The sequence below is a fragment of the Anarhichas minor genome, unplaced genomic scaffold, assembly GCF_050575085.1.
Source record: "Anarhichas minor isolate MPS153535 unplaced genomic scaffold, ASM5057508v1 ptg000010l, whole genome shotgun sequence".
NCBI lineage: Eukaryota > Metazoa > Chordata > Actinopteri > Perciformes > Anarhichadidae > Anarhichas > Anarhichas minor.
The window spans coordinates 13,171,683-13,191,974 of record NW_027466456.1 but is presented as its reverse complement, the minus strand read 5'-3'; the positions used below and the strand labels follow the sequence as shown (position 1 = coordinate 13,191,974).

At 39.0% G+C, this 20,292-nt stretch overlaps 1 protein-coding gene across 2 annotated transcripts; it reads right to left on the bottom strand.

The window, feature by feature from the left end:
• Positions 1–238: 238 nt before the first annotated feature.
• Positions 239–19,844, bottom strand: ptprc (protein tyrosine phosphatase receptor type C). Of its 2 annotated transcripts, XM_076088255.1 has the most exons (32): positions 19,701–19,844; positions 19,478–19,587; positions 16,192–16,215; positions 13,923–14,135; positions 13,642–13,776; positions 13,379–13,402; positions 12,954–13,196; positions 12,616–12,846; positions 12,408–12,521; positions 11,973–12,101; positions 11,694–11,855; positions 11,121–11,267; positions 9,887–10,086; positions 9,721–9,781; positions 9,466–9,574; positions 9,189–9,226; positions 8,773–8,882; positions 8,448–8,538; positions 7,946–8,022; positions 7,689–7,725; positions 7,504–7,601; positions 6,621–6,746; positions 6,267–6,424; positions 5,524–5,659; positions 4,318–4,467; positions 4,078–4,168; positions 3,798–3,934; positions 3,359–3,493; positions 3,108–3,230; positions 2,817–2,977; positions 1,734–1,869; positions 239–1,103 (listed from the first exon to the last, which is right to left on the bottom strand). In XM_076088255.1, the coding sequence occupies exons 2-32, from the start codon at positions 19,539–19,541 to the stop codon at positions 795–797; spliced, it is 3,969 nt and encodes a 1,322-aa protein (XP_075944370.1). In that variant the 5' UTR covers positions 19,542–19,587; positions 19,701–19,844; the 3' UTR covers positions 239–794. The 2 variants fall into 2 exon arrangements, with proteins under 2 accessions (XP_075944370.1, XP_075944372.1); XM_076088257.1 differs by lacking the exon at positions 13,923–14,135 and having other exon boundaries at positions 19,701–19,843.
• Positions 19,845–20,292: the final 448 nt, after the last annotated feature.

Here is a 20,292-nt window from a genome sequence, read left to right as displayed (position 1 = left end):
GTCTCATAATTTCAACTTTCTATCTCATAATTTCGACCATGGGGATATTTTTATTTTCAAGTCTAACTTTTAATTTTTTTCCAAAATTTAAAAAAAAATGGTGGATTCGCGGGCCACATAAAATGACGTGGCGGGCCGGATTCGGCCCGCGGGCCTTGAGTTTGACACGTGTGACGTAGATGATTGATTATAGTAAGAAGCTGATTTACTTGGGGAAACCAACAAAATAAAGTTAATCTATACAGAAAATTGAAACTTTATTGTTAATATGCATATACTCAACATAAAAAGCACTTTTTTGTGTCTTTTTTATACAGTGTCATATGACAAATTTTGAACTGAACAACTATATGTGTGTGTGTGTGTGTGTGTGTGTGTGTGTGTGTGTGTGTGTGTGTGTGTGTGTGTGTGTGTTTATAACTGTAGATGTTAAAATCTGTTTATTCAGGGAGGGAAAAAATACAGAAACTAACTCAAACTCAACATGCACTTATATACTGTAGGTATAATTTAAAATCTCCCACGAAGGTCCCTAGTTTGATGACAGCATTTCTGGTTAACATTGCTCACAGAAGTTATTATTTGCATCCTTACACTTTTCTGCTAAAAATATTTATAACTTAAAAAAATTATATTTTTGGAAATTGACATAATTTTGATCAAATTCTTTAACAAATGTCAACACAACAAGCTTTACAATGTTTATACATTCATACTGTTAAGTAATTAAAAGAAAGCATTCAACTAAAGCGCTTATTCCCAAAAGTAAAAGGCACAACCACCAGCCAGCCCTCTCAGACCTCCACAGTGACAGTGGCAGCGTTGCTGGTGTCCTCTAGTGGTACTGTCTCTGTTGCAGGTTCCTCTCTTTTGTCTTCCTTCCCTCCATCAGCCACAAGAGGAGTGCTCTCTGCTGCCGCCTGCTGGTTGTTGCTGGTAGTGCTGGTTGGCTGCTCAACCTTCTCCTCCGCTGGCGGCTCTGCTGCTTTGGTTTCATTGACAACCTGGACGGAGTCGCCTGCAGAGGCCTGTACTGCTTTCACTTCCCCGTTCTGGACAGGGAAGACCCCCTCCAGGGCCTCGTACAAGAACTGGTACTGCTCCTGTAAGAGACGCAGACAGAGTTTAGCAGAAGCATAATCATGCAGTGCTGTGCTGAAAAGTAAACCTTTTTTACTTTTCTTTACAATACACAAATAAGAGCACCAGAAAACAGCTTTGTATGACTCATCTTGCGATATTCTATATCTTTTTGTTATTGTCAAAAAAATGCCAGAAAAGACCAAAACCAACAATTCATTTATCCTTCTAACAAGTGTGTCTGAATCCTCTGAGCTATAAACCTCTATTGTTGAACATGAACATGGGCACCGTAGTTTATTGTGAGTCAATCACACACCGTCCTGCTGCCGTAAACACTCACTAAAGCTCACATTTCCTATAATTCTTCTTCTTTAAATTAAATTAAAAGCAAAGAAACTGAAGGGGAGAGATTATTTGGTTTTCTGGTGAAGTTAAATACATAAACAATACATTAAACCTTTAGTAAAACCTACCACAGTATGTAAGAAGTACACAAAAACTCATCTACCTTGGCAGAACATCATCTGTTAATTATTGACATTATTGAGTCACTGACCAGCCAAGTGCTGTAATACTTTACACTCTCTACACTGTTTGAAGTTAAAGCTGTGACACTGTGTGCTGACGGTTATTGGGTTCCTCTTCCTTACCAGGTGGGAGAGCATGCCTTGTCTCTCCTTGCGTAGGGTTTTGACCACCTGGAAAACATCCACCAGCTTCTCAGTCTCAGCGCTGTCCAGCAGGTTCCACAGAGCGCAGAAAATCCCTGAACGGGACGAGCCATCACTGACACACACACACACACACACACACACACACACACACACACACACACACACAAACACACACACACGACCACAGAAGGTTTATTATTTGTTCCTATTAATCCTTTCAAATTAATTGCTACATGGCTATATTAAGGATTTCAGACAAATAAAATAGACTTGAATAAACGATGTTTTTGCAGAAAAACACATAACTGATTGATATGTTGATTGGTTATTCCTGTTCTGTTCATACATGTGATTAATCATGAGAGCTGTTCATAAATGTTGCTCTTCCATTTTATTGTACGTAGCTTAATGAAAATATATTTTTCACGCCAGACTGCTAAATTGTCTCTTTAGAGCATCCTTAATTGTAATTATTAGAAGCTTGAGAAATATGGGCCCAATTATACGATCATATTCAAACCTATGGCTGATTTAATTTCTCTAGTCTATTTCTACTGGAGACAAGAAACTCCACAGAGAAGAGAATTATAAACACGTCTTCCTTGTAATAAGGTGACACTCCAACTCTGATTAACTGCCTCTCTGATTAAACACATTCGAGTATGATATATACCATTCATTTATAAAGAAAACGATTCTTAAATGATTGGTGATTTGTTAAAATGTAACAAACCTAGTGTCCCCGAAAATGTTCTGACAAATTTTAGGTGCTAAAATTAGAATCTGCTGATATTGTTCTACAAATACCTAAGGTCTGTAACTGTATACTTTAATTTGGTGTCAAATGATCTGTGACCTTTATCAAGCTCTATAAGCTGACTTCGTAGAAGTCACAACTTGGATCTGCCCAGAAGCTAAAGTCGGTGGGGAGGATTTGTCTTCCAAAAGAGATTAAAGGCCTGAAATTGAGCTTTGAAAGCTCCTTGTAAAAGTTGTGGCTATATACACACACTGTCCCCTTTAAGATTCCAGGGGACATTTTCTGTGAGGTTGTCTTACTTGCAGTGGACCACAATGGGCATGCTCTTCTGTGATTTGCTGCCGCCACAGCTGTGCTTGATCTCCTTGATCATGTCCGTGAGATCTTGAGCTTTCTCCGGCAGCTCGCCGCTCGCCCACTTCAGCAACTGGAACTGTTTCACTGGCCGACTCTCTTTCCTCTGTTGACAGAAGTGTGGGGTTTAAAACAGCTTGTTACATTGAAATGACCGGTCGGATCACAGGCTGATGCTGATAAATATGGGAATACGGCCGGGCAGACCTTGTTAGTAGGTTGCTGTTGTGTGTTACCTTGACGTGACGCATCAGCATGTTGCGGCTGATGAAAGCTGGGGAGGTGTCCGTGCTTGCCAGTTCCACCTCAATGTCCCCGAATGTTTTCTTGTCTTTATTCCAGTAGGCACAGTCCGACTCCTGTAAACAAGAAGACGCATAAGAAAACAATTGTACCTCCAATACAGTATATGCACCAAGAGCATAGAGTATTCCGTATTCAAGGTACATACAACATTATATATCATGATATGTGCATGATACTATACCTTATCTCCCTCACTGCAGTCTGAGAACATGACAATAGTAGATGCTTTCTTCTGGTAAACCATCGACCAGAAGTCAGCCATGGTGTCTGGCAGGGGAGTCTGCGCTGCGATGAAGGCACGTGGACCCCAGTATCCCTGTGTGGGCAAGAAAACACATCACACATCTATTGTTGTACGCACTCATGACAAATAGGATGTGGGAAATTCAATTAGCTTTGTCTTGAAATTCAACTGGCTGCATGTAAGATGGGAATTCATTCAGAGTTAATGAGATAACACCTGCTACAACAGGAAAGATGGTAACAGGAGAACAGTTTGTCTTGCTGCAGTTAAACAAAACGCTGTTATTTTTTTGTCCTGGCATCCAGGTCCATGTCGGAGGTACAGTGTGCCGAAACATGTTAGTAAATAATCTGAAAGTGCCAGTAAAAAGACATACATCTATGTGGGAGGCATTGATGTATATAGTGGACTCCTCATTCTCCTCATCTGATGAGTCTTCTTCATCTTGCTCACTGGGGTCACTATCATGACTGCGTCCTTCATCGAGCTTCAGCAGCACTCGGTTGTAGTCATCTGAGTGAAGGTGAAATTGAAGATAATTACTCTGGTATATGATTGCATGCACATTATAAACATAGTGCATATACACAGATATGTTACGGTTGTTATTCTATAGTTTAACTTGTCATTTCTCCCTGTGCTGAGCTGATACTTACATGGGATGACAGATGAAGAGCGATTCTTCTTCTTGTTCTCTTCTGCGGTCCCTGTGTTGATTGTCCTCCAGTTTTTATAGACGGGGAGTCTCTGAATTACAAGACAAAGACAAAGATATTCACCAGTGATATATGAAGGTCTGTAATTTCTTCCATATTAAATAATAAGAAAGGGTAGGACTACATTTTTTGCATCGTTTTTAAAGGGATCAGAAACACTAATGTTGTGGAGTGCCATACCTCAAACTCGTCCTCCATTAAGGTGGGTTCATTTCCTGAGCTGCTTTGTTTTAGCGTGCTCACTGTGCTGTGGAGCTCAGACACAGTGATCTCAGTCTCTCCAAACTGATTGTGCTCCAGCAGCGCCTGGTGAATCAGGATGTACTGGGCCTGCGTGCAGACAAATGCATTTAAAAAACAAAGGACATACACTTTGGGGTCACAAACTGCTATTGAGCTACACAATCCCCCATCTGTATAACCACACGGTTACAAATCAATGGCTAACAACTTGTTACCCATGCCTCCTTCTCTGTGACGTTTTAGATTGAATAAACAGACCCTCCTCCTCATCTACAAGGCTTTGAATAGTCTTGCTCCAGAGTACAATAAATTACTAATGCTGCATACCTCTGCTCGGCCACTCAAGTCCTCTGAACAACACCTGCTAGTTTAAGACTGAAAACGTGCCGGGTCACAGATGAAGATCTTTTTTGCTGCAGTTCTTGACTCATGTACCTTATTTGTGATGCTTCAATTGGTTTGCTGTTATTGTGCTATATTCTGCTGTTAACATAAGTTTTGAAAGGTGCAACAAAAAAATAATTTTACGTACTTAATTACTGTGCACAACTATCTTTTAGCTTCTGCCCACTGGTGGGCGCTAGAGAGCACTGTTTCACTCCACAGCACCATCACACTCATCAGGCATGCATAGTGTTACACATTCAAACTCTACATTGACAAAAGATAAAGCCGAGATCCTGAAGTGAGCCACAAAAATTATTATAGACTTTCAACAGTGTGCCATTATAAACAAAGAATAAATAAAAGGTATTGGAAATGAATTAATGATATATACCTGCTTTTAAATAATGCATTAATAAACTCAGAATAAAAAGCTCTGGATAGTGTAGTTACTAACCAGACCATAATCTTGTACAGCAGTGTAAAGTAACACTGTATTAACCTCTATGCATACAGTGTATGTTTGTTTGTACATACCGGCTGTATCTATGCTTGTGTATACCTTTTTGCTTAATTATCTTTGTTTAGCTGTTTGTTCATGTGGCTTTACTTCCTGTACGTTTGGTCTTTGATCTGTGAGTACATACACTGAGACCTGGAGTCACATTCTTTATATGTGTCAACAAACTCAGCCAATTAACGTATAACTCTAATGAGACACACGCTGTGCCTAAAATATGAGCTAAATTGATATCTCACCTCGACTTGAACCATGAGACATCTCTGTCTGCGGAGTCTAACTACGTAGCCGTAGATGTCCACTCTGCCCTCCGCCTCCAGACCCTCCATCATGGCATCGATGCCGATGTAGGTGCCTGTCCTGCCGACTCCCGCGCTACACATGAATAGCATCGTGTTAATACATGTTGGTACACATGTCTATCAGTGGCAAGTAAAGATGAAGTCAAGCATCAGTTTGAAAGCAAATAGACGGGAAACGGCCTGATGAGACCCCCTGAAACCCAACGACAGCTATTTATATGCAATGAAGCAAGTTCAGCGGTGTGCCTGAAAAGACTCTTGAAGATATCTACCGTGTGCAAAACACTGTCTAAGGACTGGTCATTAGTACAGAGAATGTGAATTAGGAGTCCAGTTTGTAGTTACTTGGCTATGAACACGGACTTTCACTCAGTCAGTATAGGTACTACTAAATGCAGCACACGTTTATAAAGACTTATACTGTATATAAAGATAAACAATAACTCTATAAGGGGGTGAATAGGAAGGTATATGACTGTGATATATACAAATTGAACAAAAGACGATACAGAATGTAATGTACAAATGAGTGCAGCTGAGTCAGTAATGCACTAAAAACTGGAAAAATCCAGCGTAGCAAAAGCACAGCTACGATTAGCAAATTAAAATGTTGCTCGTGTCGATATTTGGAATAAACAGAAGTGAATGTTAGCTGATCTAAAATGGGAGCTTGAACTTACCTGCAGTGAACGATGATGGGGCCGCTGAAGAAATTCTTGAAAGCATTGACACGCCTTCTCAGTTTCAGGAGGAGATGTGGCTCCCCGGGGACGCCGTGGTCCGGCCAGCTCATGAACTGGATGTGGGTCACCTCCCTCTCTGAGTTCTTCTCCCTCCTCTGCAGACACACGCGGTTATGCAAATATGCACAAAGACATATGATAACACTGAATAATAAATATTCAATCAAGTGTACTAAGATAAAGATGGACAGAAATACTGGCCTTTTCTTCTACACACACACACATGCGTACACACACAATTGAAAAAGCGAGAACATACATTTCCATATTAAACGTTTGATGGAGACTCACATTAGATAGGCTGAGATGGCGAATGGTGTAATCCGGACAATGGTCCTCTGAGTTCAGCTTCACGATAAACTCCTCAAAGATCTCTGTCTCCCGGTGTGGAGACGGCCAGTACTGCGCACACTTGACCTGCAGCACAACATGTGAGAGGTGAGAAAGAGAGTGACCAACTAATTTTACACATCAGTAACACATCAGTAACACATCAGTAACACTGTTGCACTTTAACCCAAATGTCAAATATGCAGTTGATGCATGTTAAAAGCAGATAAGTACAAACAGTCTCCAAGAAATAAGAACAATGTGCGCATGAGTGTGAATTTTGGGCTTGTCTATATCTGATACAGTAGCCTACATGTGGCCGAGGAGCTATGGTGTGAGTGTGTTACAAGCAGACTCAAGTCAGTCAGTTAGAGGAAAATTATACTTTTTTTAGTGATTGCCTCCACACTAAAAGTGAATACCTAAGCATCAACACATTAACTTTTGTAACCATGCCTTAAACAAAGGCACTACAAATACAAACACACTTTGCTTTGCACTGTGTTTGCAATTCTGCAACACACGTCTTACAAAACTCTATACACTGTTTCATGCATTAGATACAAAAATGCAAAACTGGAACTGGCAACACACACACACACACACACACACACACACACACGAACATACTAATTGAACACAACTGTCTGAGCCATACAATATAGGTGAGCGTACCTGAGGTCTTTTAGTGGACCAGTACAAACAGACCTTTGATAAGCTCACCTCTTTTTGGGAACTTTTGAAACACGGAGGAAGTGTGAGCGCGGGGACAAGAGGAGGAGGAGGAGAGGAGGAGGCAGGACAATATTCAAAGTCAACAAAAAGTTTAAACTCCTGTTCTTACCCTGTTTCCCTCTTCACAGCGTGTTACCATGACAATGATGGAGGACTGCTGCTCCCAGACCATCCTCCAGAAGTCACTCACAGTCTCATCCTTCGGCCCTGCGGCACATACAGAATATCTTCAGAGTCTCATCCAGAAACATAGCGCTGACTGAGTGTGTGAAGAATATGAGAACTTTACTTTACCTTGAGCTGCAATGTACTTTTTGGATTCCTTGTACCCCTGCAGGAGGAAAACAAATGATGCTTAATAAGGTGTGTAATATCAGAAAAGTGTATATTTAGCTCCCTAAAGCTGTGCCGTTAGGCCAAAAGGTAGTCCTTTAAATGGCTATTCTGGCTATTATTTTTCTATGTTTAAATGTGTATGTTGTTTGATCATTCTTATGACTGCAGCAGTGGTTGTAAAAGCTGTAGTAGTGAGATGTGGGTGTTTTTCATACATCAATGAAGCTGGCATTGATGTAGTCACATCCTGTCTCTCCATTTCCGGTGGTCAGCTGGACACGGTTATAGTCATCTGGTTCAAAACAGGAAATGAATAAATAGATCTTTTTTTTTTTATCACAGAAGACACCTTAACAACCCTTAATGAACGAGGAGTGTGTGTACATTTTCTGGAACTGAAGAAGCTGTTTATGGAGACATAACATGAAATGTAATAGGTATATCTCACATTGATTCACATATTGGAAAAAAAACAACCTGCTCACTTATTTGAAACATTTCCCAAAATAGTTGAATTCACATAAGAAATAGCTGCCACATTATATACATTAAGCAAAATCTATGAGTGTAGACAATCCTAGCTGCAACCGATGGTGTGATTTACTGTTTTGTTGGTGAAGTTTAAAAACAGCAAATAATAAAACACATTACACATCTGGCGAGTCTCATCTCATCTCTTTTATCTAAAAAGCCTCAGGTGTTGTTGGACAGACTCACATGGCAGGATGTCCACGTAGCGGTTCTTGGAGACATTACAGGGTTTCTTGGCCTCTTTCACGGTGTACCTCGAGAAGATTCTGGGGATGCTCTGAAAGCAGAAACAAGTTACGTCAACACCAAGCAGCAATTCTAAAGTACCATCCACACTTCTAATCTACAAGTGGGCAAGGCCCTTAGCATGCACAACTTCATTAGTTCAAGTCCAGCCTTGGACTTTTACTAGGCAATTGACCATCTCCCTCTTTGCCACTCTGTTACATCCAATAAAGACCAATAAATACCAAAAGCAATGCTCCAAAAATAACAAAGATATAAAATGAACCTGAAACTCTGCCAGGAAAAGTCTGCCCTCATCAGCGAGCTTCCTCTTGTAAGCTTCCAGCAGGACCTCGGCTGCAATTGGCTCGATAGGCATTAGGTTCTCCTCGTCATCTACAACAGCAAACCAGCCAGCAGATAAGATACAGAAACAACGTAGTGCTAAAAGTAATGTATTACGAGCCATTACTCTAAATTACAGTACAGTAACTATTTGAATATATTTCTGTGTTTTTATGAATTATTTCTCTTGAAACATCTAACAAGGAATAAAGGAACACTTCTGTATACTCCGATTTTTACAAACATCATAAATCATCTGAAAACAGTAGCTGCTACACGTGAGTGCCATTTATCCGCTTCAATCATCTGGTTCAAGAGAAAATCCAGGATCCTAAAACAAATCTAAAATCCACTCACTTGCTGTAGAAATAAGCATCATGTTTTCAACCAGGTCACTGCAAATTACAAAAAGAAATAGTGATGATTGGCCCCAAATAATTGTAATTATACAGGCATTATATATAGAGAATGGAAAAAGAAGGCATACATAAAGAGCTTTATAACAGTGATGCTGTTTATGTCTGCAATGCAGTGATAGTTCTCTTTGTGTACTGTAAAGGAAAACATATGTATTGGATATGTGTATATGTGTAAAACCAAACAATCACAGTCAAACTGAGAGAATAACCCTTACTGGGACTTTCTGCGCTTCAGAATGTAAATCTTGTAGATGACCAGAAGCAGAGCCACAGACGTAAGGATGATGAGGAAGACCAGAAACCCAATGACAGCTTTGTCATTATCTGTAAAATGATGGAGAACTAATGTCAAAGTGGTGGCATAAAGGTGCAATGTATAGAAATGGATGTGTGTACCGTCTGTCAAAGCAAAACATGTTTCAACTGAACAATGTGAGACAATTTTTGGCATTAATTAGAACAGCGCATACAGGAAGTGGTAGCAGATGTTGTCCAGGGCACGCTGCAAAGATCTCCATTGCAAGCCATCACCTGGAAACACAAAAAAATCCCTCAATCAGGAATTATAGCATTTGAACAAAACGATGAATAAAGATATAATAATCTTGTGAAACCAAAAATTTGGATTATGCAAACCTTCACTGTATATCTCGTTGAGTAATACAGGTTTTTGAATTCAAATTCACACTTCTTATTGGAAACCCAGTCACCATCAAGATGTGCCTTGAAGACTTGCTCCTTCTTAGGCCCATTCCATGGTTTAACAATAGCACAAGTTACTGTTATCACGTTATGCTCTGGAACGCCCACCTTCAGTTGAGTAATTCCTGATGGTACTAAGAGAGTGAAGAAAAACAAGATATTTTCCTTTAGCTACAACACTTACTCACAGTGAGCTTTAACAGCCGTTTTAACACTGATAAGCATCATTATGTGTCGCTGTATTGGTTGTCCTGGTTGACAGTAGTGATATAAAGACAAAACGTGCAAAGAAAGATAATCCAATTTACTTTAAAAACAATAATCATAAACGCAAAGTAAAAAAATACTAATTAGAAAATGTATTATTATTTAGTTATTATTCTGTATTCTTGTACGTCTCTAAATGATGAGCGATGACGGCTTCTAAACTTGTTGTCCCTCACAGCTGTTATGTTCAGGAAGTTGTGTGAAGGATCTGTAGGTCTGACTTTACAGGCGTCGTATTTTTTAAATAAAGCTGTGCTGAAATGTAAACTGTAGATGTTAAAGCAGGAAACAAATACATTAAGAGATGGTATATGATTGGCAGACACATACATTACATAAAAGAAGATGGATTCCACTTCAAAGTTGTAGTTTGTTTAAAAATGTATTTCTTAAAGACAGGATTTACAGTGAATGCAAATGTAATGAAGTAATGTTAATGCTTTTAGTTTGTTATATTTGTACTAATTAATTGGAATGTATCTATAATTCTAGTCAATAATTACTCCGGTACCCGACTCCAGACTCTACTCACCACCTGTGATAAATAAACAGGTCAGGACTGACTGAAGCTGGTAGATTTCTAGTCCAGTAACAGAGAGTAACACGCAGAGTAACCGCTGCACTTCACTAATGATTGGAGCTGCATTGTTATGTTCATTGTAATGGAAGCGTGGTGTTCTTATACTCTAGGCCTACATACTGTTATGTGTATCGGTATCAGGGATTGATTTGCTGTCTGGTTATCATCATTTAATGCCACATGTTTAAAAAGACAGACAGGATAAGGAATCAGATAAATGACATAAAGTCATTTATAATAATGGATAGAACAATTTGCTTTCAGAAATAGTATTACTAAAACCGTAATGAATAAATTGTCAGTCTTTTTTTAGACACTTACTTCCAGCCTTAGTTGTGTATGTTGTTTTGTTAGTTGGTTCGATCAAATTCATGTTGTATTTGGTTTGGACTTCACAGGAATAGTCGGTGTATGGTTTCAGTCCTGAAATAGTACACGTTCCTCCTGATGGATTTGCGTCAACTGAATCTGCAACATAGTTTCATTAGTTTGTTTGTGTTTGACTTAACAACAAGGCGACAAAAACAGAATAACAGAAAAATACAACAGCAGATTGTTTTGTTGGTCAAGTTACATTTGAGTATACATTTAGTACTATTAGAAAACAACATTGAGCTAAGTTGTTTTTTTATGTGTCAATGTTATTTCTGTATCAAACTTCATGTCCATCTGTGAATCTTCACCAAACTGTGATTTGTTTTATCATCTCAGGTTATTTCACTACGATCACTCAGCATGCTGAATTGTTAGCACGAAGCACTGATTCAAATGTCCACAGTATGTTTCACTATTTAGGTTAACTGACAAGTAAAGTGATCTCCAAAGACTTCCAAAAGTGCATTCCTGTAAAATAAATCAAATGATAATATAGTTACTCTAAATACTTTGACTTACTACGGTGTTTGTGATTGTCGGGAGGTTGTTCATGACAACTGCAGTCATAAGAAAGCTTCTTAAGACCATGAAGGACACCTCCACACTCCTTACTGGTTGTGACCCAACTCAACTGAATGGAGTTATCGGAGGCATTTCTATATGTGAAGACTATGTTGAGATCTGTTGGAACACATCAGACATCTGTAACACTGAACTGAACATTTGGAGCGGTTCTTTACCCCAAAGTCATCTTAGGATACAAGTTCTTGCACGGAGGAGAAGTGATTATTAACATACCACACTCAATCCTGAACTTGACAATAGTCGTGTTTTTTATGGTAACATCGTTGTCCTTAATCTGACCAGTACAGCTGTAGTCTGTGAAGGGCTCCAGCTCAGACCGTTCCTTTGTCTCATTGAGTTCATCTGTGGAGACACAAGGATGACGGCTTTTCTTCAACTGCTGGTATTTGTATCTTGGTGCCAATGAGCGCTTGGACTCAAATGTGAACACATTCACAGCAAATGAATAAATATTCTATTTACAGAGTGCACAAAGCAATACCTCGACTCTCTCTTACCCCAAAAGACAATTTAGACTCTGTTTTAAGTAAAACTGTTACTACAGTGTGAGCATCTACTGTGGCAAATGGTATCTATTGATTTCCATATGAATCCATTGATAATGTTGCTGACAGACAAAGTCTCTTCACCTCCAGTCTTTCCACTTACCCTGACAGGTGTAATCAATGGTGAGAGTTTCGCAGTTTGGAGGTAATTGTGGTTCTATTTTTCCAGGAAGTGTAGTTGGAACCGTGTGAATTATTTGACTTGGATCTAAGAACTCTGTAGAAAAAAAAGGAAACAGCACACTAAACATGATGACACAAGGTCTACACCACATGCAATTCAAAACACACGAGGACTCTACTGTACATACCAACAATGATGCTTTTGTTGAATTGAAATTTCTCCCCACACTTTTCCATAGTGAAGGTTAAATTTGTGCATATGTCATTGTAACGAGGTTTGAAGCAGGAGGTCTTATTGACACTTTCCCATGGCTCAAATGAAGTATTATATGATGTTGACAGTGAAGAACCGATGTCCCAGTCACTCTGGTAACAAACATATCCATGCTTCGAGGTGTCCTCTTTAACGTTATCTTGACCTGAAATACACAAGTGAAATGATCTGCACACATCCGTCTGTTCGTCTCATTTCATAGATTAAAAGAAGATACAATTAAATTCAGCCATATGAATTATTTTTACTCACTCATTTTCATTGTCTTAGTTATATTTTTAGTTCCACAAAGTGTTCCTTTGTCGGTAAACGTCACATTTAGCTCATATTCAGTACAGGGCTTCAGGTGTTTGATTTCATGAGGGCTTTGGTTGAAGGACTGAACGATAGGGATGCCCGATGTGCCGTCTTCTCTAAAGTTGATGGTGTATTTGGCAGCGGTAGAGTTCATTGACACCTGGAAGCCAGTCTCCATGGGTTTGACTGTGTAAGAACCTGAACACAAAAATCAACAGAGTTATAAAATCTCCTACTGTGGTGAATACAAACCACCTGATGACACCTTTTAATCTCAGACCGCTTCCTCATGTCGATGTTGGAAAAACGATATAATTAGTGGTTTGTTAAGTGTGTTTGTTAAAATGAGTGTAAAGATGAAAAATAATACTGATACTCACACTCAACTTTGTCTTGTGTGGGGGCTGGAGAACGCATTCAAAAGAGATTAGAAAAGGAAACAAATTTTAATATATGATTAGAAAACTTTGAAACCTCCGAAGCAACTTTCAAGTGAAGCAAGTTTAAGTATTTCATGAACTTCTAGTAATCCATTCCTTAGCAGTGCTAGTGTTAGTAACTGTTGTCTATACTTGTATAAATAACTGTCTTATCACAGTCCTCGACAAGACAAATGGAGGGCATGAAAGGAGAAAAATCCAACCTTTGCTTGTAGAAGTGACTGTGGTGTTGGGCGTGGTGATTGCAGGTGAAGTCTGGTTTTGAGTGGTGTTTGTCGGAGAGTTTGTTTGCGTGCTTGGTTTGGGTGAGGGAGTGATGCTTGCAGGAGAAGCAATGGCTGTAAGATGGAGAGCATGCTGGAGGTCACCTTCAAGTAGAAATACTAACAGTCCAACAGTCTCACCTGATATAATGCAGATACCAGCAATATCATGCTGAACGCAACACACATTTTCCCAATAAAACTGAGGGGGAATACATTACCGGTCGTGTGGGTTAAATTGGGCGTTGGACTTAAGGAGTTTGAGGTGGTGGCTGGTGAGGTGGGTGAAGGTTTGCGGGTAGTAGTTGAGGTGTTTGAGAGCGTGACAGTATCTCTTGTCACGGTGAGTGGAGTTGAGGTGATGGCAGATAAGCTCGTCATTGTAGATACAGTGGAATTTGTGGTGGTGCGTGCAAGTAAGGTGGTTGAAACATCTGTGTTCCAAGAAAACCAAGATCAGGTCAAACACAGTATCTTAATGCTCGCTCCTACATTCATCAGAAGGTGCTACAATTTTCCCTCCAATGATGATGACCACATAAATCCTGTTGCCTCTTGTTACAAATATGGTGTTGCTACGTGTCTATCCTTCACTCACATTTGTTTTAACACGAAGAGAAGAGGTGAAACAAACAAACATAGTAGCACTGGGCAAGAGCAAATTTATATTCAGAGAAGGAAAGGCAGTGTTCAGCTGGATGTGCTCAGTTAGAATTGCAGAAATGGAATCGGCATGGCTGTAGCTGTAGCTGTGAGATCAAATACTTCCTGTTTTTGGACTTAATGCTGTCTTTCTTTGATAAAACATTCACCAGGTTGCCTAAAAGTTGCCAACCTCAACAGGATTGTGTCAACAGAGGTACAGTGATGGCATAACGTTGCATCAATAGCTACCTAAATAAGCTTCTTTTCAGAGTCAATAAACGTACTAGTATTAAACCAGACATGATGAGACTCAGCCTGATTTAAAAGACAAGTTTGACGTCAACTTTTTCTCAGAGAAACTGTAGAATAAACTCTAAGTATATTTCCATGAAGAGGATCAGTGGATAAGATGGAAGTTTTTCGAATTTTCCAGAAAATGTCATATTCATACAGATTTATTTTCCTATTCCTGTTTCAGAAGCGATCTGGCTTTTTCTTATATTACAGTAGACTCACTTTGCAGGCACTTTAGACAGGGAAGCAAAAACCATAAATGCATTTAATGGGGTGAGCAAGCATGGGATCATTACTGTATATAACTTAATTAACATAATAAGCACAAACACTATGTACCCTCACTGGAGTACTTTTCCATTATAAGGGTCTAAATGTACACTCTACTATATATATATACGTTGCAGTCAGTCATTGTTAGTTTGCTTTAGCACAGTTAAAAGCAGGCCAGTTAAGGAGACACAGCAGGTGAAAAGGCTAAAAATAATGAACTACTAGATACCACCTTGGAATTTCTCTATTTGATTACTTACATTAAGACAATTATTTTGTAATACAGCTTTTCTGAAATGTTACGTTTGAATATGCAAATGCTGCATTGTGTTATTAAATTATATGATAATTTGCATACATTTCCAGAACAGTGATCTGAACATTGGATAAAGCCAGGCTAAAGATTCTTGTTTCATTCTTTCAACATGTTAGAGTCAAAAGTTTTTACAAGGGGAATTTTGGATATATCTTTTTATCACCCCATATCAAGTTTTCTAAAATTATGCAATGGGGCATTATCTAATGATACATTTGGATAAATGTAGAAGACATCTACAGACAAAAATAGACAGATTGTAGTAAAATAAACACCTCAATGTGTATTTTGGCTGTTTTCTTTCCACTAGTCTGAAAGAGAACATGAAAGCAAAATAGCCCAGAATGTAAAAATTAAAGAGTGCATAAAAAACAATGTGAAGGACACCTTAAGACAAATGAGACCTGAAGAGAGACTTTTCTTTCCAGTGCACCACTGTAAGCATTCTGAATGTCACACTACTTCCTGCACTGGGTTTAATCGAAAATCGCCATTGCAGATTAGTTGCACACGGTATTAACATAAGCGTTTCATACTGCTTTGGCAAAGCAAAATGTTCTCAGACAAACACAAACTGGAAGATATTTACATGTTTTGTACATAAATAACTGTCTCGGTAACTGTGGCCTCGCATTCCTCCAATAAGAGGTTGCTCTCTGATACTGATACTTTACTTTGGAACTGTTTATTGGTGTCTGCCATTGAAACCTTGGGTGAGTCAGGTCACTTAAACTGAGGCGAATGTCAAGCAAACTACTTAAAAACCAGTGAGAAGATATATTTCGGCCACACATTATGCATAGAGCACATTATTGTGCTGAAGAGACAAGACGGACTTAAATAGAGTGTGAGGTGAAGGTCTCGCACAAGGTAAAGCACAGCTGTTGGCATAATTAGAATTAAACATTTTTATTAATTATAATAATAATTGAATGTTATATATTTTTGTGTTCCCCTCTCACCTGTTGATGTTGTTGTATTTTGACCTGCAAAGAGAAAAAATGTAAATGATAAGAGCTTTTTTTGTCGTGAAAGAGTAGAGTGTAGTGCATAGAATATGCAGAAAATGAAAGAGACAAATAACATCAAAAAGTGTGATTTGTTCTTTATGTTGAGTCTTATTAAAGTGTCCACTTTATCAGACGGATAAAACTCTTCCTGCAGGGCCAAAAGCATTGTCAGGTCAAACAGAGGAAAGCAACCATTTTCCTCTGAAGTTCTGCATGAGGTTGCTATAACAATGCTGCAAGGAGCCACACTTGCTATTTCGAAAAGAAAAAAAAAGCAAACCACAATTTCCTGCTTTGCACTGAAACCTAGAACCTCTCCATACTTGTACAATTGCTTTCAGTTTGCACAGATCACAAGCTCAAAGCTTAAAGCACAAATGGACTTTCTCTCTTGTACCCTCGTTCTTAGTTATTAGAAATGACAGCGTCACCTGATATTATTTCTAATAATATTTCTGCATTTCTATCAAACTCTGTATTCTGATATTACATTTGTGTTGAATAAGTATTATAACATGGAATAAAAAAGGCTTGTAAATATACTTTGGCTGTTTGCTCACTACGTCCCTGATTTTAAGACTAGATACTAGATACTTCTTGGCTGTTTGGTCCATTTGTTCTTTATAATAATCGCAATGAGTGTGAGGTGTCAGTTAAAAAATGAGTCTCAGGATGTGGGTTTGTGCGCTCTTGCTCCACTATATCGAGCAGAGATGCTTGCTCTCTGCAGTGACATTTCCCACTTCATACTTTGTAGTGACTCATTTGAATTGTTTCAGTGAAAGGTTTGAGAGACGCACTCGTGCCTTGTGAATATTTCAAGCTATCCAAACATGCGTTTTTTATCATAACTGAGTTCTTAAAAATAGTTTTAAGTGAAGCCTACTTGGTCCAATGTTTCTCGTTCAGTGTCTTCATGGCCAAGTGTGAAACAAAACTGTGATACTGTAACTTCAGCCTGTTCAAGGTCCTGAGCAGTTTTGTCCAAGTTTGAGAAAGAAGCAGAAGTAGAAAAAGGGAGACAGGGCGACCATGGAGAAGGTATTCAATAATCACAATTTAGTGACAGTAAAAGACCAAATGGCTGATTTGCTTGACATTTAGCAAAGGATGTCTGGATCTGTCTGTCATGCTTCAGTTTTCTCTCGATCAGTTACCACCATCAGGTACTTTTTATCTGCCTCCACTTTCTTCTCATATTTTGCATTAACAAGCACGCACATGTTTAACATTTCTGACCTCACTTCTTCATTTTATGCACTGCAGTTCCCTTTTTTTCACAAATTCTCAAGTAATTTTCTTGCACTCTGTCTCAGCCTGCTTGCTGCTCTGCTCTGCTCTGCTCTGCTCTGCTCTGCTCTGCTCTGCCAGGAAATTAAGAAAACTCAGAATGGAACACGGAAGTGGTCAACATTTTGACAACTCTGTCCTGCTACAGCTAAATAAAGCTTGCAGCTATTTTGCATCTAGACCAGTTTCTGTGAACAGAGAAAGCGCTTCTCATATTTTAACATCATGGTAAAACACCATAATATGCATATGCATACTTGTGATACATGTACACATTGCATGACAGAAGTATTTACTGCTTAATAATTATCTCCCTTCACAGGGGAACTTTTCTTCAAAAACAGCATGACCTGATTTTGATACTTTTAAGTAGATTTACCTGATAATACTTCTATACTTTTAATTAAGTAGGATTTAGAATGTAGGACTTGTAATAAAGTATTTTCACACTGAGGCATGCAGTATATCACACCGTTGGGGCTGATTCTAGTTTTTTTTATTTACTGGTAATACATGTTGTATTTACTGTATATCTATGCATTGTTGTTTTTGCATATTCTCATTCTCAAACCATAGAAAATGTGCAAATTTCCCCTCTGAAATGTAGCGGCATATAGTATAAAATACCACAAAGAAAACTACATCATACTGATGTACAGTATTTGAGTAATACTAAGTTAATATTACCCAATACTTATACAGTATGATATTCATGTTAGGATAACTAAATTGAAACAAAATGAATAAAACACAGCGTCATTGCTATTATGAAATATTGCTACTTCACTGTACAGTGTTTTAATTATTTAAAAAAAGATGCTCGATCAATGGAAAAGAGAAGACATATATAAATAAAAATGTCTGTTGATGCGGTGTACCATGATGACTCACCTCGCTAACTAAGCTGAGAAATACTGTATGTTAGACATAAACAACACATGCTGACCCTGATTGACATTAAAGACAGCAGAGTGAAACAAATAGATTGAAGGGTTCATTCAGCTCATGAATACAGACGTCTCCGCTGAAGATAGCAGAAATTATTTGATGTGCTGAAAAGTAGCAGAACTCTGAGTGATGCAAGAGGCAGCAAGGTGGGTCTGACTTAACACACGCACATATGCACACGCACACACGCACACACGCACACAGATATGTATCATATACAACACCTACAGCCACTAGGGTTGAAGTGAAGAGCTTGCAGGGACACACCCAGAAAACAAATCCTCTCATCTCTGACAGACAGACAGACACACACACACACACACACACACACACACACACACACACACACACACACACACACACACACACACACACACACACACACAAAGCAGAACAGAAACATGATTGCAAAAATTCCCACAGCTTTGTACCAAATGAAAGAACACGTTTTAAAGAGTCTTCTTATTAACAGCTCTCTTTGAATGAACACAACTGTTTATTCTTTTGCCAAAGGGGCTCACAAAGCTGTCACTTATCAGCTTCTCACATCACAACTGTGTGCTGTAATGTCTTGTGTTCCTGGGTTTGGAAAGTTAAAGAAACGTGAAGTAGCACAAACGGAGGCGCAACTCAAAGAGATGATATACTGTAGCTTGTCATTTCCGCCCTCGGTTTTTACTTAAAATGATTACATTTTGTGCAGGGATGTTTTCCAGTTTAACAAAAAAGAAAGAGCAAATTGTCAAGCGTTTGCGCTGACTGATTCATCTCTCTATCTGAGGCATGGAAAGTGTTTCACCTTTTCTCATGAACACAATCAACAATATGCTACAATTTCAAAAGCAACTAAATTAGGAGTTTAGAATAAGAGCCCTCATCACCTCAAGCTGGATTTTGTATTCTTCCAGAAGACTTTCAGACGACAGACACAAGGACACAACATATTAAAACACCAATGCTTTTCCTTTCCTTCGTGAAGAAGATGAAGACGGATACTTACAGTTGGCTAAACTGATGATCCCAGCCCAGAGCAGCAGGATCTTGAGACCACAGAGACCTGCCATGTCCAGGACTTAGGGCGTGTACGGCTTGACACCATACAGTACAGTCCTAGAGGGGACCAACGGGCAGATATTCACGAGCCAAACCGAAGCCCTATTTCCAATTCTTAAGTAAATTCTAACAGAAAATAAGCGAAATTACGTTATTTTAAAGCTACATACGTTTTCTGTGTTATCAGTGGACGCAGCTTCCTGGACTTGTTCCCCTAACCCTAAACCTCGCCTCTGGTTTCCAGTCAAGCAAGACGAAGTGATGTCACACCAAAAGAGCCTGCTTTTACCTTAACGTTTGGTGGCAGGAAGTCTCATTTCAGCTACGCCACCAAGAACAGGAAGTCTTCTCTCATCTAATCTTCACTTGCTTCTGCTCATGTGAAATCCCTCTGACTTATGAAAAGACAGAGGGAAGTTTAGCTTTATGTTAAAGCCTTTCTTTTACTCAAATATTGTGTTTTTGACATATTAGGCTTTTAGCTTCATGCTTAATACATGGCTGTTATTAAATTCACAGTTTAACTCCCGATCAACAGACAGAGAAATGAAAGGAAATGTTGATGTTAACACACATTGAGGCTTTCAGGTTACAGTTTATTTGACTGTTTGAAATCGGACTTGATGAGAACATTTTACTTCTGAGACACGAGACGTACACTAGTGAAACTTCTCCGAGCTCCTCTTCTTTCTCGCTGACTCCTCCCTGATCTTAAGCTTACAGGCCTACAGTCGCTCAGCCATGTAATCAAAAACTCACGAG

Bases quoted from the DNA above. Each gene is read 5' to 3' on its own strand.
- ptprc (XM_076088255.1), bottom strand. From the start codon at position 19,541: ATGGCAGGTCTCTGTGGTCTCAAGATCCTGCTGCTCTGGGCTGGGATC. The intron at 13,777-13,922 runs GTAATGTATTCC...TCCATCTTACAG, and splicing joins CAATTTAACCCACACGACCG to CCATTGCTTCTCCTGCAAGC. The intron at 6,425-6,620 runs GTGAGTCTCCAT...GTGTGTCTGCAG, and splicing joins GCCATCTCAGCCTATCTAAT to AGGAGGGAGAAGAACTCAGA.